General features: G+C 42.3%; 2 protein-coding genes across 6 annotated transcripts in view; one reads left to right on the top strand and one right to left on the bottom strand.

The window, feature by feature from the left end:
• Positions 1-5980, bottom strand: part of Rhobtb3 (Rho related BTB domain containing 3) — a 58347-nt gene extending 52367 nt beyond the window's left edge. The window contains exons 1-3 of one of the 2 annotated variants that reach the window (XM_050122163.1): positions 5690-5980; positions 5366-5591; positions 859-1045 (exon numbers count right to left, since the gene is read on the bottom strand). In XM_050122163.1, the coding sequence (XP_049978120.1) occupies positions 859-1045; positions 5366-5591; positions 5690-5691 (415 nt within the window). In that variant the 5' untranslated portion in view covers positions 5692-5980. The remainder of the gene's footprint in view (positions 1-858; positions 1046-5365; positions 5592-5689) is intronic. The other variant, XM_050122162.1, reaches the window with a different exon arrangement.
• Positions 5372-25084, top strand: part of Spata9 (spermatogenesis associated 9) — a 58415-nt gene continuing 38702 nt past the window's right edge. For 3 of the 4 annotated variants that reach the window (XR_007588749.1, XR_007588750.1, XR_007588748.1), the window contains exon 1: positions 5378-5509. The gene's annotated coding sequence lies outside the window, so the exon portion shown is untranslated. Of the gene's footprint in view, positions 5510-25084 lie in introns of all 4 variants that reach the window. The other variant, XM_050122166.1, reaches the window with a different exon arrangement.

Here is a 25084-nt window from a genome sequence, read left to right as displayed (position 1 = left end):
AAGACTGATGTGGGAGGGCACAGTTGTTCCTTGTGGGTAGTGCCACCCCTGGGCTGGTGGTCTTGGTTCTATAAGAAAGCAGGCTGAGCAAGTCATGAAGAGCAAGCCTGTAAGCAGCTCTCCTTCCTGGCCTCCACTTCAGTTCCCTCCTCTAGGTCCCTGCCCTGCTTGAGTTACTGTGGGGAGTTTTCTTAGTAATGGCCTTTTACCTGAAATCATTAACAGTCCCCACGTTGCTTTTGGTCATGTTGTTTTATCACAGCAATGGAAACCTAAGACAATTTTCTATGCCTTAACAATAATAAAAAGTTGTTTAAAAAAAGAATTAAAGCATAAAGACAGCCTTACTAAGGAAATAACCCTGAGCAAACTTACAAAATACTACGGAATCAAAACAAGTCCTGAGTTGGCCCTGATATCTGATGATCACAGCAGCAAAGGCCGGGGCAGCAGGAACCCAGGATCCTACTAAGCGGGTGGCAATAAGCAGCCCTTTCCTGGGGCAGTGCTGACAAGTGTTTCCACCTCAGTCTGCCGAACAGCCCTGCTCACATGCCACATCTTTTCATGGGTAACCTATCCTAGCCCGTCAAGTGGACCTTAAAAGAGATGAATATGGCTCAAAGTGTCAAAAGAACACAATTACTGATGGACAACAGAGGAGCAACTTAAGGGAATATTTACACCCAAAGCACACTGGGTATATGTGTGAGCCTCTCCTCAGACACCTGATTACTGTATAGAACAATGAGGTGACAACTGTTCGTTTTGTCTTTCAAAATAAAACTGTATTCGTCATTAGTAAACGTAGTTTTGTAAACACTGCGTGCTCATCATAAAAGGAAATCGTGCACTTACCATGTTGCCTGGTCCCAACAGCTGCAATGATCACTGGAACTGAGTTTGATGCTCTTTTAATCACTGGAATATAATTATCCTTTACTTCGTGGAATGAAAACTTGTCATTTACATTGTATTTTATCACAACGATGTCAGCACCCCCAATTAGGTTTCGGGAAGTGTACCAATCACTGTCAAAAATGTCCTAAACAAAAATGCAAACATCACCTTTTAGTTTGTCTATCTTCAAATCAATTCCCAAACTAATTGCCAGATTAGTTATAAGATACTGTCTAAATGTTTAGTGTATCTTGAGAAGGCATGCAAATGTATTTTTGAATACTATGGTGGTTTTAATGAGAATGGCCCCCAGAGAAATTGAATGCTTGGCTCCCAGTTGGTGGAACTGTTCAGGAAGGATTGGGAGGTGTGGCCCTATTGAAAGAGGTGAGTAACTGGGGGGAGGGGAAGGCAGGCTTTGAGGTTTCAAAAACCTAGGCCATTCTCAGCTAGCCTTCTCACTGCCTTGTACCTGTGAATCAGATGTAAGCTCTTAGCTACTGACCCAGCCCTATGTCTGCCTTCCTCTGCCACATTCCCTACCTGGTGATCATGGACTTACCCTATGGACCTGTGAGCCCCAATAAATGTTTTCTTTTATAAATTATCTTGGTTATGGTAATAGGAAAATAATAGCAGGAAAATAACTAAGACAAAAGGGTAACCACATAAAATTTAATATGTCTGATGCCTGATAATCTATTTAAAACACTTTTTCTTCACTACCCTAAACAACTATACACTAGTAAGACCCCACAGCTACAGCATTTGTTTGATGAAATGAGCAACCTCTGTCCATTCTCTACACCTAAAAAAGCACTCTATTTTGAAGTTATGCTGATTTTAGTCACTTGCAATTCCAAAGCTGTAACATTGTGTAGTCAAGGTCAGAAGCTTTCCTGTGACCCAGATATACACTGCAGGGCTTCTGTGTGTTCTCACACTGTGAATCTTGTACTCCTTTTACCTTATACACATTTGAAGAAATTAGTATATAATCTTTAACTTTATATTTGTATAGTACCCATTTGAGCATGGAGAAAATGTGACTCTATAAGACACATTGTACATTACAAGGCGTTAATTGTAAAGGTCTGTGTTTGCATTTTATGTATTGAGATCATATACTCAAAATTCAGGATAAAACTGTTCAGAAATTTTTACTATAAGACTATAGTTAATATTCATATTTAGAACTAGAATCATATGTAATTTATTATGGAACTTAGTTCTATGATAATATCTGCAAAGTTTTGTGAAAATAGCATATAAAGAAAATGCCATCTTAATTTCACTGCCAAATATGCACAAAAAGTTTTCTCCTTAAATTCTAGTTAATGATTCATCATTTCTTTCATTGGCCTTTTTCTAAGACATAATCAAGTTAGGAAACTGTTGGGTTATAGAATCTTACACTTTGGTATGTGAGCCCAAAAGGAGGTTAGAAGTGTTCAAATCAGCAGGCAAGCGAGAGGCTATGACAGACACGCCCTTGTGGGGCTCTTGTCCCATTTCCAGACCCTCAGCTGCCCATCTCTCGGCAAGCTTATTCAGAATGAGAGCTGCACTGCAGAACTTTAGACAGGGATATATCATCCAAACCAGAATGGATATAGTGTATTTGAAAGGAGTTCAAAACAACAGAGACAGAAAGGAAACTGAACTGTCAGTGGCAAAGGCAAAGGGCTGAGTGCGGGTTCTGCTACAGTGTTGGGGTGAGGAGAGAACTGAGCCCGTTGGTCCCAACTGTATCTACAAACACTCTGGTTCAGGATATGCAGAGGCAGCACAGCGTGGAAGCTGAAGGATCACAGAACAATAGAAGAGTCCAGCACATGGGATTCAAAACCAGTCCAGAGAACAAGTTAGAAATCATTTTTTTTTTTTCACATTCCAAATAGTTCAGAATTCCAGAGTTACTGGAGAGGCAAAACATGGCGGAAGGGGGATTTGGGTATTATTAATTTCCTCTGTGGTATTGAGGATAAAACAATTATAAACACTTTTATTTGTAATGCAATCCACAGCTGCAAACTGTACAAGAAAATATGAACGCATCATCTCACAGTTTATCTTTTATTCACTTGTTCATCTGTGGGCTTTTGAGACAGGATCCCAGTGTGTCTCACACTCACAACCCTCTCTCCTCTTCCCAATTGCTGGGATTGTAGGCATGAGCCAGGATGCCCAGCTAACCTGCTTTGGAACATACTTCTAACAGACAGAAAAATAAAAATCTAGAAATATGAAATTAAATAATAATATGACTGCAAAAGAGAGAGGTAGGCAGAACTAAGCTATGAACTTCATCTAATCATTTGAAGCTTCAAGTACACAAAGACAGCAAAGAGTCAGAGCAGGGGTAGCAAGCTACAGAACGCAACTCTGGGAGGGGAATACTTCCAGCTTCCTTTCAACTCCAAGGCAGCAGTGACATTTCTTTTTAAGTTGTCACAGCTCCACTGGTTTCTAGAAATCGAGAGGAAATCCATTTGTCCCACCCCTTGTAAGGCAGTTCCAGCATTTCACTGGGACGTTATGCAACAGCAAACTTGGAGCTACACTGGAGAATCAGATTCATCTTTACAAAAACAAAAACAAAAACCCGAGTTCCTACAAGGAAACAAGGACTTCATCCTATTCGACTAGTGTGTGCACTGAAAATCCTGCATTGGTGTAAATCTTGACTGACGAGAGCACCTCTCCCATGTTTAATATAAGCGACATATAACTACACTAAAGCTATAATGTGCACTTTATTGCAGCAGCCAGCACTCTTGAGACTTTACCCTTCAGCACCGCACCAGGAGACGGGAAAACAAGTCTGAGAGAAGGTGAAAATGTAGACACACACACACTATACATATACATTTTATATATATATATGCAAAGCAGGGATCTGAAATCAGTTCCTTTTGTTGTCAAAAGTGCTGTGTTTGATATTCTGATTCAGCATGTATGCCAATGCCAGCTGATTGGTTAAACCAATGTTCATACTTCTGGCAGAATTTACTTATTATGTTCAAGAGGAAAAAGCAGAAGCTCAGAAAACCTCTACGTATGTAACTCACTATGTCCCATCCTAGTATGGGACAAACTTGGTATCACAGACTGTGAGCACACAAAATGTGAATTCCCTTAGCACGCTATAACAGTCAGCAAGACTGCAAAGTGTGTTTAATCCATTCTGAAGATTTTTGTTTTATCTATTTTATTTTTATAAAATGAGTGCTTCTTTGCTAAGTGGACAAACACAGGAAGTAAAGGGTTAACTTGAAACTAGGAGAAATAATTCCAATATCCCAAGCCATCTTATTTTTATTTTCTCTGTAGTGATTTCCTCAATCCACTAAATGTTCATTCTACAGTATGCTGAACAAGTAATACTCTCAGGCTAGAAGCTCTTTCGTAGTTAAGGACCCAGAGTAAGCGTGCTTGCACAGACATCAGCCCACAAGCCCTCGCCGGAGGCTAAGTCCATTCTTTCAATTAAAAAGTCTACTTAAAATTTATTTTAGCACATTAATATCCATCTCCTGTCAAAGAGTGTTTTCCACAATAGGAAAATATGCTCGAGAAAATTTCCTCAGTACATGCTACATATTTCTGTTCCAAAGTATTCTACTTCCCCTTAGCTCTGATTCATTAAAAACAAACCTGCCCGTTTAATGAAAGAATCTCAAATAATTTATGCCCTTATAAGACCCAAAAGTTTCATAAGTATTATCTTTAACTGAGACAACTACAATGTTAGCAATGAATTACAAGTTTAAAAATAAGCAAAAACATTTGACATATAGTGTCACTGTGTTGTGAAGATATCTGCACGTCAAGGAGCTGACTCCTTTGTCCTTTCGTCAGATTTCTTTCATTCAACGATCATAAACATGAAGAAATTTAAAGTGCTAAGTAACATTAATGGTACTTCTAATTTATTAATCACTAAAAACAATGGCTAATGCACGAGTATTTGCATCATTAAAAACTAACCCCCCCCCCCCGCCCCCGAGGTTAGAAGTCTACAAATGAGCCATTTAAAATTAGTTCTCACACTCCGTCCTTTCTCCCTTTTTTCCATACTATTTCTGACCTCTCCCGGAAAAGAGTATTTTTGCCTATGTTGGGCGGTAAAGGGCGGTATTTATAGCACACACGTCCCTATCCTCCACAGGGTGGAACTTCGTGACCCTGTCCCTTGGTGTTAGCATAGTCAACTCTCAGCTGTCTACGTGCAGCACCACCGTAACTGCTCTACATTCCCCTGGGACTTTCTACCCTACAGACGTGTTTTGTGACAGGGCTGCTCCACCACCTCCAAACTGAAACAAAGGACGAGATTTGCCAAAAATGTTAACTAAAATAAAATAAAAAATAACCTCTCGCCAGGCCAATAGGAAACGAAGGGAGGAAGGATCCAAACGACAGGCTCCTTTGGCCTGCGCACCGCGCAGCCGCTGCCCCTTACCCAGACGGGACAGTCGTGCACCACCAGCTTGACGTTCCCGAACGCACTGGCCTGGTACTCGGTGAACACCGGGCGCGCGACCGTGCTGGCCGCGTTCAGCAACAAGCTGCTCTCGTCCCCCGAAACCAGCGGGCTTCTCCCCAGGTAGGTGCGGATGAGCCCCGACGGCCGGTTATCCTGGTGGAACGTGTCGCCCTCGTTCCCCAGCGCCACGATGTGGATGGACCTGCGGGGTCGAGAGGGGCGCGGTGAGCGGGTGGGCGCAGCCAGGGCGCGTGGCACGTCCGGGACCCGGACGGTGGCAGGACGGCGACGCGTACGTACATGATCGCGGCGGGCAGGGCGGCCTCTCACCGCAGGCAGCTCATCCCCGGCCGCGGCCCTCGCGCGCCTGCACCGCGGTGCTGCCGACGCAGAGCAGAGCCGGCCCGGCGCGGGCGGCCAGTGGGGGCGCGGGCAGCGCTGCGGATCCCCGGTCGCCGCCCCTGGTCGCCGCGCCTCCGCCCCGGCTCCGCCTCCGCCCCGCGGTGACCGGGCCCAGCACGTGTCCCCCCGCCGGGAGTCCGCCGCGCTGGGGAGCGAGCTGCCCGCCGAGCCCTCCTCGCGGTGCCCGGGCGGCGGCCGCGGGACACAAAGGAGCGGTGGTCGCGGGAACGACGCCGGAGCCCGGGAGCTGCTCGCCGCCAATCCGCCTGCAGCAAGTTTGCTCAACTCGGAAGACTGAAATCCGAGCCGGGAGCGGGGGAGGGGCGGCCTGGCCCCGCCGGGGACCAGAGGAGAGCCGGGCTAGGGAGCAGCCCCTGCCGATCCCGCGGTCCTGTGTCCACGCTGGCCCTCACCGAAAGTGTGTTATCGTTTTGTCAGTGGTCAACATGTTCTACAGCGGTTTTGTAAAATCCTATTTGCGAAGAAAAAAAAAATAATAAAGGCAACATTCAAGAAGCTGCAGAAAGAGTTCTTTGTTCACACACCAATTAATTTGCGGATGTCGCTTTGGAAAGGTCATTTACTATTGCAAGCTACATTTGGCATACTTTAATCAAAACTGCGGAATTTGAAGTGTCAGGATTTTTAATGTGATTTTTTTATATAAAAGAAAGATCTAGCAGTCTATTTGGATTCTTTTTAACACACATTCCAGTTACATTATTTATTAATAGCTCACTAAAAAATAAGGATCGTGTTAATATAAAGATACTTTAGATTCTTTCATGATGACACGCAGAAATAAAGTGTGTGGATGCCCCTTTTAAGGGCCTAAGACTACCTCCAATAGAAAACACCGTGAGAGACTGCTAAAGCTAGGACAGGCCAGGGCTTATCCTGGGGCTCCTCCATAACATTCTCCCAAACACCTCACACACAGTTAAAAGGGTTCTTGCTTGTCTTTTTAGTTATTTGCTCTGCTTTGAAATTGGGCTTTTTTCTGTTTCTCAATGGGCCTGTTCTGAGAGACAGGAGGTATCTGAAGGGGTCCTGGGAAGACGGAGGTAAGTTAGTGGCATCTGGAGTGTCAACTGCTTTTTTATTAGGAACCATCATCGCAGGGCTGAGCAGAGCACTAGTTTCGTGTCCACAGGGAGGGCTGGACAGGAGACGCGAACTCCTTTTTATTCCCTGAGATGGCTCTGCCTGTGCTGCCCAGGCTAGTTTCTACTTTAGCCTTCCCGCTCTATGGCATATGTTTCTATGCTCAGAAGGTCACCAACCTGCTCTACACAGGGACGCCAGAACAGCCAGAGTCACATAGTGAAACCCCGTCTCAAATAAATAAATAAGTCCCCTTTGTACCCAAGTACAGTTTCTTTTAGTCTCTGACAATAACCACCCTGAAAGATTCAAATGTGCTGAGCACGTTTCCTGCTGAACTACAGAAAACGTAATTTCTCACCATTCCCCTCCAGTGACCCACCAGTCAAACATAGCACTAGAGTAGATAAATAGACAAAGAATGATGCTTAAATATGATGAACTTTAAAAAATGTCTTCTCAGTGTATTGTCCAGGCTGACCTAGAACTCTAGGGCTTACTAAGCAGTCTTCCTATATCAAACTTCCAGAATAGCTTAGGCCATAGATGTTTAATGAATTACGAATTGGCTTTGGTAAATGAAGGTAAAGTTGTCTTGTCTTATACCATGGGTGACCCTAAGGACATCGTGCTACACAAATAAACCAGTATGAAAGGAGGAGTGCTCAATCATTCCAGCTATGAGCTACCTAAAGCTGCTGTGGAATAACTCTTCTGTACACTGTGCAGACGTGTTGCTCTCGTGTTTAATAAAAAGTTGACTGGCTGATGGCTAGGCAGGATTTTCGGGACAGAGAATGCTGGGAAGAAGGACAGAGTCAGAGAAGACATGATGAGATGCAGAGCAAGCAGGATGGGAAGTGCATACATGAGGTAAACAAGCCTCGGGGCAGCACATAGATTAATAGAAATGGGTCAATTTAAGTTACAATAGCTAGCTAAAAGCAAGCCGAAGCTACCAGCTGAGAATTTGTTATTAATATTAAGTCTCTGTGTGGTTATTTGGGAGAAGCTGCCAGGACACAAAGAAATTGCAGCTACAGAAAGTAGCCAAGGTCTTAGGGATAGGAAGTGGGACAGTATCAGGAGCGGGGGGGGGGGGGGGGGGGGGGGGGGGGGGGGGGGGGGGGGGGGGGGGGGGGGGGGGGGGGGGGGGGGGGGGGGGGGAAGAAAAGAGGTTATTCATGGGTGTAGAGTTACAGTTTTTGGAAGATGGAAAAGCTATAGAAATCAGTTATACAACAAAGTGCACGGGGGGGGGGGGAAGAAAAGAGGTTATTCATGGGTGTAGAGTTACAGTTTTTGGAAGATGGAAAAGCTATAGAAATCAGTTATACAACAAAGTGCACATAGCTAATGTGGCTTGTACCAATCACTAAATCATAATTAAGATAGTAATTTTTCTGTTGCTACTTAAACCACAATACAAAACGCATAAGAATACACAAAAAAGATACCAGATAGAGCTGGAGAGGGAAAGGGGAGACAGCATTCCTTGTCTCCTCCCCTTTAGAGTGCTTTAACCAGGCCAGGTAGACAGGGCAGAGAGTAAGATGGTAAGAAACACAGGACTTCCGCCATGCTCTGGGGGAAGCTAGGTCTGACAGTGTCTCCTAGATTCTCAGTGTATTTATTCTCCACATAATATACTCAATCTTTTTGGAAATGTGTTCTGTCCTTGATAATTCTGATATAAGCCTATGTACTCAATAGTTAATAGTGGTACATTCGACGGATTAAAAGTTGAATGAATGCCTAGTTCTGTGCTAAGGATCGTTAGGGAGAAGTCCAGAATAGAGTAAACAACATCTTAAAAGACAAGGGAAGCTTGGGTAGATTTGGAGGAAGAGGATGAAAGGGAAGGAATTTAGGAAGAACTGGATGGCATGGAAACATACAAGGTGGTGTTCTGAGAGCAGAGAAGTGAAGGCTGCTTCAGGCTCCTGTAGCAAGGCCAGCAGAAAACAGAGCGGGGAAGTCAGATGAGGTCCTACTCTGAATACAGGCTAGGCATCCCACTGAAGCCTCTCTCCAAGGAACTGTCCTTGCTGGGGTGAAGACATTCTAAAGAGGTACTTGCACCCTTCTCTTTGGCAAAGATTTTCTCCCAGGAATCTTTCTGGGAGAAGGAAAGGCTAAAGTGCTGACCAGATGAGAAACTTGTCACCAGGAAGAAATTTCGCAAGTTCAGACTACTTGTGAGTCAAGCTTTTGCTAGAGACTGGAACTGAGACAATGCCGACAGGGAGGAGCCCACTCTGGGATCTGTGCATACAACCCTTGCCCTCTCTTTAAACATGAACCTCATGCCTGGGCCTGAAGATGGACTTCGGGAGTTACTAGACCTCTTTCTTTATTAACGTTCCTAGGATGGTCACAGTGAACAAACCATTCTCTGCTTTTCAGCATTACTTGTCTGTCTACTTGGCCTTCTCGGGACTGGTTTCTGAGCCTGTGTTAGAGCTGCCAAGGCCGAGGCTTTGTTCCTAACAGCTGCGGTAACACCCTTCTCTCCATGGGACATGACTGCTAGATGCTCACCAAACCCATTTTCACTTCCAAAATAAATGATTTAATTTTCTAAACTTCTTGGATATATGTTCAGTCATGTGATTCACCCTCGCCAATGGCATATAACCCTGATGAACAATTAAGAAAAGGTTTGCTTGCTGGGTAGTGGTGGCGCATGCCTTTAATCCCAGCACTCAGAAGGCAGAAACAGGTGGATCTCTGTGAGTTTGAGGCCAGCCTGGTCTACAGAGCTAGTTCTAGAACAACCAAGGCTACACAAAGGAACCCTATCTTGAAAAACAAAAACAAAAAGAAAAGAAAAACAAAGTATGCCCCTGTAAAGGGGTGGGGGAGTGTACCTCCATTAGACACCATAAACTATCAAATAAAAAGCCCAGTGTCAAGTTTTGAGTTGTGGTCAATAGGTTCCCATAGGCCTCCCCAGTCATTATAGGCTATGGCCATTCCTCTTAGTTACAATCCCAAACTTGATGGTAAGATCCTACTTCTAAAGACACCACACGTGTGAGTCATGGATATGGAGAAACTAAGCTAGTACTGCCTCAGAAGTTTTGTTCCCTTGGGGTAGCTTTCAGGACGCTGGAAGGTTCTATGCACACACTGGGAGAGAAAAATCACCAACAGCCTTGCACACCTGGGGACCTGGGGAGCTACAATAATGGCTGACCTGGCAAAACACATCCACTGATAAAATAGTGAGATGGGTGTCTTAAGAGTAACCAGCCACTTTCTAGTGGCTAAACATGTTGTGACAAACTGCCCCTTAGTTCTTCTCTTTATACCCATAGATCAGTATATATCAACCCTCATCAGAGAAGCTTATTTTTACAGTAGATAGCAACACAGAGATTCACAAAAGAGCAACATTCAGAGACTAAGAGACTGTAGAATGCTCAGCTCTAAATGGAACGTCTATGTCACACTCCTTCACCCAAAATTCAGAAGTCATCGCAGAAGTGGAGTGAGAAAGCTGGTAAGAGAAAGGGAGTAGATGACAGTAGCAAGACGTCAGAGTGGCACACAGCCGTCACACACGTGACCTCGGCGGAGCTGGGACAATCTCCGTGTGGATGGGAGAAGGGGTTCATGAAGTACCACTCTCATCTGAAGAGCCCTGAGAGGTGGCCCCACCCTGTGCAGTCAACAGGAAGAGAACTCAGCAAGTATGCGGAGGAGTGAGAGAACATGAAGTTGCAGGGGGAGAAGTCTGCATGGAGAGGGAAGGGGGTAGATTTGATCTAAACACATATGCATGTCTGAATATTAAGTAAAAATAGCCTAAATACAAAACAACGAAAACTTACTTTAAAAATACACACAAAAGAAAAGGCATGTTTTCTCCACTTTCTTTGTTCTTCCATCTGCCAATCTGCTGAAGCTAGTTCAGCCTTGAAGCCACGTGTTTAAAGATCTTGGCACCAGTGTGGCCCTTGCGGCAGAGCCTCCTCACAGCATGCATTGTACTGTGCTATAAGTGGGAAATAGATCTTTCTTGAGTTTAGTCAGACGTTTTGAGGTCAATTGCTACAGTAGCTGCTGATACTTGTCTTGACTAACAGAATGTCACAGATGGTCCATTTCCTGATATCTTACAGATACTTTCTGTACTTATATTAAGATCAATTTTTGGTTGCTATTTCTCTTTTATTTAAAATTTTTATTTAGTGTATGTTTTGTAGTTTTTATTACTACCTTTTAAAAATACGATGTTTATAAGAATGAACTGAAACAATTTGTAACTTATTACATTATCATGTATCTCTAACTTTAAGGCCTCTGGGACCACTCAGGAAGGGCTTCTATCCCAAACAACATTGTCTCCTTTTACAAGGGCTGAGACCTCCTCATTCTGCATCTGCTTTGCTAGGAGATGTAACATACTACATACTAGACAGCTCAGGGATCTGGTCCCAGCCCCAGGTTTTAAATATTACTGTAAGGTTGGGGAGTTTCTTGAAAGCAAGCTGTTGCCCGAGGGAAGCAAGTGTTCTGTGTCACGCATGCAGAGCTAGGCTGGCCATAAAATTTTCCAGTGTGTTTTGGGGAGCTAGGTTTGTGCAGGGGGCTGGTGCCTCAGGAGGCAGGGGGACTGAGGCTCCATCTTACATAAGTGCACTAGAACAACCTCACTGCTGTCTCTCCCTTAAATAGGGCCGCCTTCTGTTCATCCCATCAAATAGAACTGGTTTTTACACACACTTCTAAGGGAGAGGAGTTAACTGCAGTAATATTGAGTGCAGGGAAAGGTACTGGAACCTGCTTGATCCTTCGGTGGGCTGGGTGCAGGCGTGGGGGCTGTTGTAAGGCAAGGGCAGGACAGGCGGGTAAGGAGGACACTTGCCTTGGCCTTTCAACATAGAGCATCCCTTCACAGTTTCGGTATCTAGCTAAGGGGCTTTCAAACAGTCTAGTACACAAAACAAGAACAAACCCAAGCACAACTGGCATAATCTCCCTCTGTGCCCCCTACATACGGTTTCTCTGTGTAGCTCAGGCTGCCCTGGAACACACTCTATAAACCAAGCTGGCCTTGAACTCAAGGATCCACCTGCTTCTGCCTTCCATATGAGGACATTAAAGGTGTAGAGAGATGGCTGAGAGGTTAAGAGCACTGGCTGCTCTTCCAGAGGTCCTGAGTTCAATCCCCAGCAACTACAAGGTGGCTCACAACCAGCTATAATGAGATCTGGTGCCCTCTTCTCTTCTTCTGGTGTGCAGGCATACATGCAGACAGAATACTGCTTATGAAATAAATAAATAAATAAATAAATAAATAAATAAATAAATCTAAAAAAAAGAGTTCACCCCATCATACCCAGCTAAGGGTAACATTTTTTACACCCCCAGAGCCACACACAGTAAGGTTAAAAAACAAAACAAGGTCAGTGAGATGGCTCAGCAGCCGGAAAGTCCTTCCCACCAAGGCTACAGCCTGAGTTCTAGCCATGGTGGAAGGACAGAAACGACTCCCACGAGTTTTCTCTAGCTTACGCACCTGCTCTGCCAAGTGTGTGTGTGTGTGTGTGTGTGTGTGTGTGTGTGTGTTAGAGAGAGAGTCATAAATTTTAAAAAATTACAACTAATAATATCTGAAAAAAAAAAAAAAACCTGACCATAGCAAATGTTCTCGGAGAACACTGTTTTAAGTATGAATTTGTATCTACTTAGACAATTACAGTCATTTACTAGTTGATTTGAGGAGGAGGCCAGCCCACACGTGGAAGTTAGAGGGAAACTTGCAGGAGTCAATTCTCTCCCTTCATCATGAGTACTGGGAGGTCAAACTCATCTATGGCGCTTGACAAGTCCCTCTACCCACTGAGCCGTCTTGATGGTTTTCCATCCACTTTTGCTGACTTTACTTTAAGACTGTATTTATCATGATATTCTGATTTGTACATATTTAACTAATCATTAGAAACTAATATGCAAACATAAAGGCAGAATCCAAGACTGTTTCCAGCATGGATAAGTATCGCATATTCAAACCAATCCTTCCCTGTAAAGTCTCTGGTAATAACTACTAAGAAAAAAAAATGTTCTTCAGAGCTTCGTTAGAAGACAGCATACCACTGGGGAAATAGTTTTCTTCTTGCCAAGATAAAAGTGTCTGAAATAATACATTGAATACAAATAGGGGAAAACAACCCTGCCCCTGCATTCCTTCGTCAGCAAAGACCTTGAAAATATGCGCAGAAAGTTTTGCTAAATAGTCACAAGTATTAGAACAGTGTGGGAAGAAGTTGCAGGCTGAACTGAAAGCTAATGGTTCTAGTATTTTCCACTTTGTGCTGTTTAGTAGGCTTTGTGGCACTGTGGTATTTACTAGATTGTGTTTCAATAATAAAATACAACTTTTTGTGTGGTCTTAAAGGAAAGCCCTAATTAAGGTGGTAGTTTTCTTGCATATCCTTCAAAAAATGGCTTTTCAAATATAAAAGCTAAGTTCCTTTGAATGTTTTTGTAAGTAGAACTATTGATGGATCCGTGGGAATTTTTGCCTTTTAGTTTGTTTTTTGAGATGGGATCTCACTGTATCCCAGGCAGGTCCCAGACGTGACAGTCCTCCTGCCTCAGCCTCTTAAATGCTAGGATTAGGATTACTGGTATGTGACACCATGCCTGATGATTTAGCTTTGACTAAGATAATTCATTTTTGAAATGAAGGAGAACTAACTACAAACTAAGGAGGAAGCAAGCACATGAGATTTATTCCCAACCCACCTCATAGATACCTACTCTGGCAAAAGTTTTTGAGCCAGAATGTGCAACATGAGAGAACATTATCACTGTGGTTATTTAATTTGTTTAGAACTCTTGGTAATAAATCTACTCAAGATCTAGCTATACCACTCTTGATCATATGCTCAAAGGATGCTCCAGCCTACCATAAGGACACTTGCTACCATGTTCCTTGCAGTTCTATACATAATAGCCAGAAACTGAAAATAACCGAGATATCCATCAGAAGAATGGATAAAGAAAGTGGTACATTTGCACAATGGAGTACTACTCAACTGTTAAAAATGACATTATGAAAGTTGCAGGCAAATGGATAGAACTAGAAAAAACAACCATTCTGAGTGAGGTAGCCCAAACTCAGAAAGATAAATGTGGTACTTATTCACTTATATATGGATATTAGCTATTAAATAAATAATAACAATCCAATCTACAACCCAGAGACCCAGAGAGGTTAGATATAGAGGAAGAGACGGGGGGGGGGGGATTTGGATCTCCCTGGCAGGAGGCAATAGAATAGTTTTTAAGGGGTGGATGGCGGAGGGAGCAAGGGGGGATGGGAGGACCTAATGAAGAGGAGGAGGGCAGAGGGGTTGAAGGATGGAATACAGGAAGAGACAGCTGGAACTGAGGGGTGATTGAGGGATGATAAGGAAACCTAGTGCAGTGGAAACTTCCTAGATTATATGAAGGCAATCCTAATGAGGTCTCCTGATGTAGGATGCAGAGTCCCAAATGTCCATCTCTTGTCACCAAACATGGCTTTTAGTAGCAGAACTAGGTTGCATTCAACTGAGTTGTTGGTTAGAGGGGTCCCATGGAAACCCCAAACAACCCAGGTTGTTGATAACACAATAGGTTGCTCTCCAAAAATTGGTGGTTGGGGGGTAGCATTGCCAAGGACAATAGCCACACCAATAATTGAACATGGAGAGACTGAGCTGGTGCCTGTAGGAAGCCCTCACTCCATATTCTAGTTCATTTCACCGAGGAAGAATTGTAAACACTGACCCAGTTACAAAACTTTTGACCCATGTTATGTCCTTTCTACAAGATTAGTTAGAGCAATGGTGACACAAAGCTTGTGGGAGTAACCAAGCAGTGTCTCATTTACTTAAGGCCCACTCCGTGAGACGGAACTCATTCCTAACACTGGTTGGGTAACCAAGAACCAGAGACTAGATAACACAGAGGCCTATAGTAAACAAACACAACTGGTCTTTAAAAAAGTATCAATAAAATTACTCAAATGATATTCTACTGTACTGGTAGATCAATGCCTTCTTCAGTTATCATCAGAGAAACCCCGTTCTGTAGATGGGAACAAATATAGGCCCACAGCCGGACCTTAAACAGAGAAAGATCCCTTGTGAAACACAACTCTAAATGGGATGTCTCCATCAAATCCCTCCACTCAGAGCTCAGGGACCCCACAGAGGCAGGGAGCCCTGCAGAAGAAGAGGCAGAAAGAGTGTAAGAGCCACAGGGGGTAGAGGACACGAGGAAAACAAGGCCCTCTGAATCAGCTAAGCAGGACACACAAGCCTACATGGGTCTGCAGCAGGTCCTTTGTGGTTTACGGGACTCCTGGATGTGTGAATAAGTAGGACTCCTGGATGTGTGAATAAGTGGGTCTCTTATTCCCATGCCTGCTCCTGGGACTCCTTAACGTCTGTTGGGTTGCCTTTTCCAGGCTCCATGTGATGGTTCTTGAATTATGCTATTATATTTTATTTTTGTCATGCTGAGTTTTTAAGCTCTTTGGAGGTTATTGTTTTCTAATGAGACAGAAAGGGAGTGGATGCAGGAGGAGGAAAGATGGGGAGGAACTAGGAGTGAAACGTAATCAGGATATACTGTATGAGAAAAGAATCTTGTTTCAATAAAAGAAAAATTTTTTAAATTTTCATTGTGAAACACTACACACATGCAAGGAAAAGTGCAGGAAAAACTTCCCAGGACACTTTTCCTTCAAATACATATTTGTGAATCCACTAAATCACTTAGCATTGTGGGTAAGGGCCCAGGCTTGGAGTCTCAGCTCCTTCACTCATTGCTTAAGTTAAGTTAGTTATGTGTCTGTGCCCTAATGCTCTCTCCAGCAATTAAACAGCAACAGAGCCTACTCCAGGGGTAGTGAAAATTATAAATCAGTGTTTGTACTGATTGCACATAATGTAGCTCCAGGCTTACAATACAAAATATGTAATTATATAAAACATATAGTATATAAAGAATAAGGGGAGAATTCGCGTGCTCATGCTAGTCTAGGGAGTAGATGGAAATCATTTTGAAATCAGGTGAATATTACCTACCAAAGTTGGGGGTAGCTTTAAAATGAAAGAAGCTGAGAAACTGGAAGAAAAGGAGGGGGGCTACCTCAGATAAAGTGCAGACTTTCTTGACTAGAATTTCAGCCCTAGGAAGAACTATATTCATGTTGTTTTAACTAATCTAACGAGAGATAACATTTGTAATTTACATACAAAATCATGAGATTAGTCACCCAGTGAATAAGAGCTTGCAAGTAGCTCACTGGAAACAGTAAATTGATTTGCCAAGGTCAGATGTCTGCCTTGAAACCACTGCTTAGACCTAAGGAAGACTGTCTTAATTCACTTGGTCTCGGGGGAGCCTCAGGTAGATGCCTACAGCTGCATTTTGTTTCTGGTTGTGGGTTTCTTCCAAAAGGCAAGCTTTGCACTTTTACCTATGTTGTTTGTAGAAGACACAGGAGAATGCAGGTCCTTGTCAATGCATATCATCACACCTGCCCACTTCAGAAAAGATCTAGCGAAGTTGTGCCTCTCTTTAGTTGAGAAACACAACTCTGTTAAATGTAGATAGATAAATGGACATTCGAATAACTGCTCTATTTTAATTAAAATATTAAATAGTAATATATTTCAGTTCTGGGTGGCTGAGAATGAATGAGCGGCCTCTGATCACTGTTTGGTGCTCTGGCTTGGGGCAAGAATTTCCTTGTAAAGTGTAAGAAAGCTTTCAAAAAAGCTTTTAGACCCACAAAAATGGGAGCCAAGTGCAGCTTCTTGGTAACAGCATTTTTTCAGACAGTCTCTGTTTGCAAGGGAGGTGCTGTAAAAACTGCACAGCTTTTTTGTGGCTTCCTGGTTCTCCAGCACAAATGGCTGTGACACTTTCGGGAGGTTTGCCTATGCCACCCGACCCTGCAGCTGGGGCAATGTGCATGGCTCTCAGAGGCAGTGAACATGCCTCCACCGTGCTGGACTGAGTGGAGACAACAGGGGGTGCTGCGGAGTTGGTCCCAGCCACGCTCACTTAGCATTTTTTTTTAAAAGTGCTTCTGGTCAGAAAATAATTACAGATACACAATAAAAACAGATTCAGATTAAAAAAATACTCTAAATGGGTCATTTTATTTATTTATTTATTTATTTATTTATTTATTTTTGGTTTTTTGAAACAGGGTTTCTCTGTGGTTTTGGATCCTGTCCTGGAACTAGCTCTTGTAGAGCAGGCTGGTCTCGAACTCACAGAGATCCGCCTGCCTCTGCCTCCCGAGTGCTGGGATTAAAGGCGTGCGCCACCACCGCCCGGCTCTAAATGGGTCATAATGTTGGATAAATGTCTGTAGGCTTGGGAGAGAAAAGAAAATGAATATAAACAGTTATAAAAAGAAGTAAATGGTTTTTAAAAAGATAAGTCTTTAAAGAGACAGAGTACAGTCATAGATTAAAAGGAGTAAATAAAAATAAGTCACATAAAGATGGAAAATACACAGAGTCTGGATTATGTATATTATTGTGTTTTCCTTGAATTTTTTGACTGTGAATGAGCTAAGTACAGAGAGACATTTCATTGTATGGGCTTCTAAATTAAACCAACATATATATACATATATACATATACATATATTATATATATATTAAAGGTATCTTGACTTCAAAATTTGGGTCTAAGGACTTGTTGCTTTGGAAAAGAGGTTCTTCTTTTGTTCCCACAGAGAATGAGAAAGTGTGGATTCCTTCCAAACTAATGCAGTTTGATGGACCAAGACCCCACAGAAAGGTTGCCATGCATACCCCCAAAATTTACTTCACCCAGCAAAAAACAGGAAGAAGTTAGGAAAGAACTATGCCCAAATGCCCAAATATTATTTACAAATATTTGTTTACATTTAAAGGGGGATATGCTACAGAGATTCGCATTGATGTAGATCCTTGGTCTATTGATACAAATTTTAGGTCAATTTTGTTATATGTATATTTCTTTGGCTCTTGATTATGGTATTGTGTTTGTGCAGCTTATTTAAAAAATATAATGTATAATTGAAAAATACAGGTTAGTAGATATTCATCTATAATAGTCATTTGTAGTCATGTTATTTAGGTTTTCTAGATATATAGAGATATATTTCAGTTAGATAATCTACAAATTTTTCTAAGACTAGCAGAATATGGCATTTAAATGTTGTAAGAATTTAGGACTTTTCATGACAGTGAGACGCATCTTCTAGAAGTATCAATCTATTTTAAGAAAATAATGGGCATCAAAGAGGCTCCTTATGGAGTTGGCTAGCCATTTGGGCAAGAAACTGCTCTTACCTGGACTCTTGATAGTAAGCTGTATGAACTGGACATGCAAAACCCACAGAAAAATGATTGCTGAACTTACCTAAAGAAGGTGAGACAGTCCTTTAGGGTGCCAGATTCATGAACAAGTCTGTCAGACATTCTTCAGTACACAGAAGAAAGTGACAAACTGCAAATAAAGGCAAAACAGTCTTTCAAATTTTCTGCTTCATGTAAAAGTCTGCTGAAGATGGACGCCAATGTTACACAAGAACTTTGGATGACTGGCCAGGCAGTAAAATATCTCTGTCAATTCTAGAGTTTTGGAAGTTGCTTACAATGCACTTCCTGTTAACTTAAACTTAGGTAATATTATATTTTTCTCTGATCTTTGATGAATTTGAAGAATAGATAATTATAATTATAGTTTTTCTTAGTTATGATAAAAGATAAAGTATATATAGATATTGTAACTATAATTCTTGCTTGATACTTGTTTTATATGTAATCTTGCCATGTTAAAGTTAAAACCTTCCTTTTTTATCTAGACAGAAAAGGGGAGGTGATGTATGTTGTGAATATATTTTATTTCCACTGGTTAATAAAGAAGCTGCTTACTTTTAACAGAGTAAAGCCAGGCTGAAAGATATATATAGAGAGAGTAGGTGGAGTCAAGGAGATGCCATGTAGCCACAGGAGCAGACAGATGCCAGAGCTTTGCCTGGTAGTAAGTCACAGCCTCATGGCGATACACAGATAAATAGAAATGGGTTAACTGAAGATGTAAGAGCTTGCTAGGAATATGCTAGAGTCATTGGCCAAGCAGTGTTACGATTAATACAGTTTCTGTGTGATTATTTCGGGTCAGGCAGCTGGGAACGAACGAACAGTAACAGAACATATGTTCCTTTGAATTAGGACTTCTAGCATTTTTCAAAGTGTTGAACTTCAAACAAATTTTGTAGTGTGGCCTTTAAGGTACTGGCTCTTTTATTTAGCTATTGAAAAGTAGAAAATCCCTTCCCTGCTGTAAAATCTAATTCCTAGTGATGTAAGTACAGGTATGGTTATCAGGCCCCAAAGATGCACTTCATTAATTCATGATACTTTTGTGAAGTTCTTATCTTCTGCTCATGCAGAAACATGAGGTGTTATTGTAATGGTATAAGACATTGCCCTAGCCATTTTTTGAGAGCTCAAATGCATTATCAATAGATGTTTTTTCGCCCCCACTGCACTCTGTTACTGTGACTGCACTAACCATCGTGAAATTCTAATGGCAAGTTATTGGTGCTCATGCAGTTCTGGCTTCCCTTTTAGCTGTTATGAGAGCTCTAATCTCCATGTTGGCATTACCCCAACTAGGAGACCTCACAGGCATAATTTGAATGGTTATCTTCCTCTCACTCAAAACCACCACAACCCAGTTCACCTGACCCCTCTCCCCTGACACACTTCTGAGTTAAATATGGAAACCAAGACTAGACCTGGCTACAAGAGAGCCTGTATCCAAAAAGAAGAAAATAAAAGCAAAACAAAACAAACAAAAAACCCAGTAGCATATCTCAGTGACTCCAGTTTGCTTCATCTTACCGTGTGTTGCTGTCTTTGATGATCCCCCAGGTATGTTCTTAGTGATACTTGCCTTCTTTTCCTTTTCAAAGTACCATTTAAAAATTCAAACCGTGCAAGTTGGAGAGATGCTCGGTGGTTAAGGGCACACTGGTTGCTCTGCCAGACAGCCAAGGTTCAAGTCCCAGTACCCTCATGGCCCAGTATGCACGTGGCATCCAACAGCTGTCTGTGGCTCCAATTTGGGGAGTGGCTGGAGGGAATGTGCTGCTCTGACCTGTATGGTCACTGCATGCACTTGAGGCATAGACATACATGCAGACAAAACACCCATACACATAAAATAAAAATAAGAATTATTAAAAACTTTTAGTAAATAAATGCTAATTTTAAAAATTAATCTTGAATTTTGATTTTATCTTTTATTAATATTCTGTCATCGAATTAAAGCATCTGGATCAGGTCACCTTTTTTTGCTCTTTCTCCAGTTATACATCTAGTTTCTTCCTCTAAGGTAGTCGGATCCAGATTCCTCCTCAACAGGAAACAAACATTCTAGGTCCCACAGGACTGCCACTGTTCCAACTAATGAAGGGCCTATTACAGGTTCTCCTTCTTGTGTTACGCAAGGTTCTGCCTGTTTTCAGACCAGGTTTCAATCTGTGCTGAAAGGTAACAGATCTGTTTTAGTGAAGCAGTAAATGCTGACAGCCACAGAAAGTTTTTCTAGGCTGATCACATGAGCAAACAGAGAATCTGAAACTCATCCATGGAATCATCTCAACCAGATACCTGAATACAGTCTCCAACACTCCACTCCTGAGATCAACCCAGGCTGCAGCAGAAGCAGCATGCTGCAAGCTAAACATATTCCAAGTCTCCTTGAGTTTTTTGCCTTTGAGTCATAGAACATCCTTACTGAATTAATGTAATGGGACTGGAGAGATGCTCAAGGCTTAAGAGCACCGGCTGCTTTTGGGGTGAAACCAGGTTCAGTACATAGCACATACTTGGTGTCTCACCATTGCTGTAACTCCAATGATACAGAGAAACTGAAGTCGTCCTCTGGCCTCTGTGGGCACTGTGCACACAAGTGCAAACACTCACACACATCAAATAAAGACAAATAAATCTTTCCTGGGCAAAGTGATGGACACTTTTAATCTCAGCATGAGGAAGGTAGAGGCAAGTGAATCTCCGTGAGTTCAAGGCCAGTCTCATCTACATAGGGAGTTATAGTACAGCTACATATTAAGATCCTATTGCATGCAAACAAACAACTAATTAAAATAAGCATTAGATCAGCAACAGGGGCATTTAAAGATGTTGTGTTTGCTAGGAGTTCTTTTTCATGTACTTTGGTTTGCTATTATGGAATCTGGCAAATTATAAGGAGATCTACTCAATTCTGAGGGGCCAGAAACCCTTTTGCATCAGGTGGAATCTAGCAAGAAATGATATTTTGTTGAACTGGCTAACAAGAAGCTAACTGCTTGTGGGTGAAGTGTATCAAAGTAATCACTGGTCATTGTTATCAGCATGTCTGTCATGTTGGGGGAAATGTGTTGCAGAAAGTCTACGCTGAGAAGTAAGATGGCACAACACAGCAATACAGCATGATAAAATACGAATAAAATTTTTAAAGCAGAGTTTACTTTGCTTCCTGCTGTGTCGGTGAGCACTTCAGTCCTTTCTAGCTGTAGCTTTAGGACAATCTGAGGCTACCCCTCTCCTCACAGCATCTAGAGATCCTCTGGAGCAGTGGTTCTCAGCACTTCGAATGCTGCGACCTTTGATACAGTTCCTCATGTTGTGCTGACCTCCAAGCATAAAATCATTTTGTTGCTACTTCTTAACTGTAGTTTTGTTACTGTTATGAGTCATAATGTAAATATCTGATATACAGGATATCTGATGTGTGCTCCAAAGGGGTCTCTATCCACAGGTTGAGAACTGCTTGTGCAGAGTAACTGCGTGGTCGACTCGGGTTAGGAGGCATCTCCAGGCCAGTGGATTTTATTAATGTGCTATGCTCTAATACATTACTCAGTTCTTTCGTATTACTCTGATTACAATATTTTGCCATCAGCCCCTTACATGGCCTCCAGGACTTTTATTGAAGAAAGTCAAATTGATTTAAATGAAATTGTGGTTTTAAACCATCAGGCCAGAAATGTCATGGGGAGAGCCGGCTGGATGACGGGATGGCAGGATAGCCCTGCCTCGCTTAACTTACTTTTTCCAAAGCTCAGCCTCAGTGTTGCAAGTCCACAGATTTTATTTTTGTAAAGATGCCCCAAATTGGTCACCCCAGGGAGCAGAGGCTGTGCTAATGCAGGGTACAAGTGAACACTGTGCAAACTGTAACCCCCATCTAAGAGTCAGAGGGACTAACAACTTCTAGGCACCTAAAGGTTTTCTTCCCGTTATGGCCTTCAGTTCAACAGACATTTGTTAAGCACTTAGGGTACATGTCACTATGATTCTGGGGATATTTTGAACATCAAAACACACTAACTACATTTGTGGAATCATTGAATTATAATAGAAACACTTTTTTTTTTCAGAGCAAATTGTTTTAAGCCTATTTTTGCATTGACCCATTTTCTGAAGTTATCTCTTCTGATGTCAGCTTGAGCCATTTTGCAGACTGGTGAGCTATCTGCTTTATGCAAGAGGATCATCCAGTAGTCATGGTCACAAACCCACTCTGATTCTCTTTAGGAATCCCATGCCTCTCTGAACAGTTTCACAGATGATCACAGGCAAGGTATTTGTATTTTCTGCTCTTTGGTTTTATTACCAAGGAGGAATGTCAACATTTAGAATCTTTTAGGTTCTTCTGCAGGGAATCTGGGCAGACAGGTCACCAATGGAATACTGTCCATTCCCTAAAAGCAAGGTGTTACTAATGCAAATTTGTAAAAATTAGAGCCAGTTGACACTGGCGTGCCCCATTTTCTCACATGTAAATTTATAACATATAGCTTCCCCTGTGTAACTTACTCAGGTCATCTGGGTTGACCCAGGCTTGTGCCTGTTGCTAATCTTTTCCAGTCTACCTTCTGGAATTTTGTTTGGGCCAGGTGAAGGAATCAGACCTTTCTCCTTCTGTTCTTCTTAGTTCAAAAGAGACACCTATCTACTCCTCTTCTCCCCTGTTGCCTCCTCAGTTAGCCCCCCATCTGTCACTTCACCACCCTCAGCATACACGGTGTTCCTTAAACTCCCAGTATTCACCTCTCACTCTTTCCCTCAAGCACAAATGTGTCCGAAGTCTCAGTGATCTCTGCATCCAGTTGAATTCCCTTGCCACATCTGAGACTCGTTATCTTTGGTGACCTTCACCCAATTCTACTTTATTCGTACATAACCAGAACCAAGAAGCTGTCACCATCAGTAATATACATTGTATTAATAAGTTATCGTGCTCTGTTTAAGCAAAAAAAGCTGTTTGTAGAGATAGGGTTGCCTTTCTCCTACCTTCGGACACAAACATGCTTACCTTAAAATATCCAGAACCCCCTGATGGGGATGGGTTGTGCCTCCACCTCTTAGCCTGTGAGAAAGAAGGAGAGTTGAAAAATAGCGTAGGAGTGAATACACCATTTTCTTGAGACCATAGGGAGTGGGTTGAATTTTTTAATTACATTTCAGTGAAATCATTGACCAGAACTAGAAAGTAAGTGATCTGATGGCTCCTTTCCAAAGCAAAAGCCTCAGCAACTGCTATCCCATGACATGGGAATGGTGAGTTGCAAGGCTCACACAGAAGACTTCTATCTGGGAATCTTTGTGTGGATCAGATGCTCTATCTGATGCTTTTATTATCAGTTTCTCCAAGTCACTTCTGCAGGATGATGTGTCTGATCCAATGCTCTACTGTGCTTGCTGTTCTTGGACTGTTGCTTGTTCTATCCTTAACAAAATCACTCCTTTGAAACAAAAGCAAAGTATGGAGGATAATTCCCTGTATGGACATCTAAGATGATGCATTTTGATGTGGATACCCGGGATGAGCAGCCTCCAGCCCACGGCACTCATCACTCATACTGCCTTCTCACATTCTCACAAGATGTCTGACCTCTGAATCTTTCTTTTCTCCTCATCTTAGCTAGCCTTTTGAGTTCATTTCCTTTTCTATTCACCCTTTGTCACTTCCTCATAGTCTCTCTTTATATCTTCTGTCCCTCTCTCCCTCCCATCCTAATCTAAAACTGGATCCATGCAGGAAGCTCACTTCCCATATCTGGATTATGAAGCATTACTGTACCCCTTAGTTACTTCTCTATTGCGGTGATAAGATCTCATGTCCAAAGCAACTTATAAAGAAAGAGATTATTGGGGTTTAAAGTTCCAGAGAGTTGGAGTCCATGACCATCATGGCTGATGGGCAAGTTCAAGATATAATCAAGAAGAGGCTTTGTCTCATATACATAATACACATCTGATACCATATGGGTCTGCCAGGTCCTCTAGCACAAGGTAAAGGTGTAATTTATTGATTATTGGTTGGAAATGTGCTGAAAACCTCAGAATTTTATAAAAAGACATGATGTCCATAGAAAAGGCTTAAAGAAAGGTTTTTATTACATGGCAGCAAGCTAAGGAGATTATAAAGAGATGCCCTACTTGCTCTTTCTATAACCAAACACTTCTAACTGCAGGGAGTAACCCAAACGGTACTCAAAGAAATGAAATCTGGCAAATGGTTGTGTTCCACTTAATAGAATTTGAAAAATTAAAATATGCACACCACACCATTGATACTTATTCATGTTTTTAATGGGCAACTATCTTGAGTTCAGAAAAGGCTGATTCATTTATTAGAAGTTACGGCCACCATGGGTATACCTGCACAAATAAAGACAGGTAATGGGGTGCTGGAGCCTCTGTAGCCGAACCCTGACTGTGCTGCTGTGCGCCCGAAGCTGCTCATCGTGTACTAGCAGACCCAAAAGCTTCAAAGTCCGACAAGATGGCAACCCTCAAGGATCAGCTGATTGTGAATCTCCTTAAGAAAGAACAGGCCCCCAGAACAAGATTACGGTTGTTGGGGTTGGTGCTGTTGGCATGGCTTGTGCCATCAGTATCCTAATGAAGGACTTGGCGGATGAGCTTGCCCTTGTTGATGTCATGGAAGACAAACTGAAGGGAGAGATGATGGATCTCCAGCATGGCAGCCTTTTCCTTAGAACACCGAAAATTGTCTCTGGCAAAGACTATAGCGTGACTGCAAACTCCAAGCTGGTCATCATCACAGCGGGGGCCCGTCAGCAAGAGGGAGAGA

The sequence above is a fragment of the Alexandromys fortis genome, unplaced genomic scaffold, assembly GCF_014885135.2.
Source record: "Alexandromys fortis isolate MF-2015 unplaced genomic scaffold, M_Fortis_MF-2015_v1.1 scaffold_163, whole genome shotgun sequence".
NCBI lineage: Eukaryota > Metazoa > Chordata > Mammalia > Rodentia > Cricetidae > Alexandromys > Alexandromys fortis.
The sequence above is the reverse complement of the archived record's forward strand: the minus strand, read 5'-3'. Positions and strand labels throughout refer to the sequence as shown.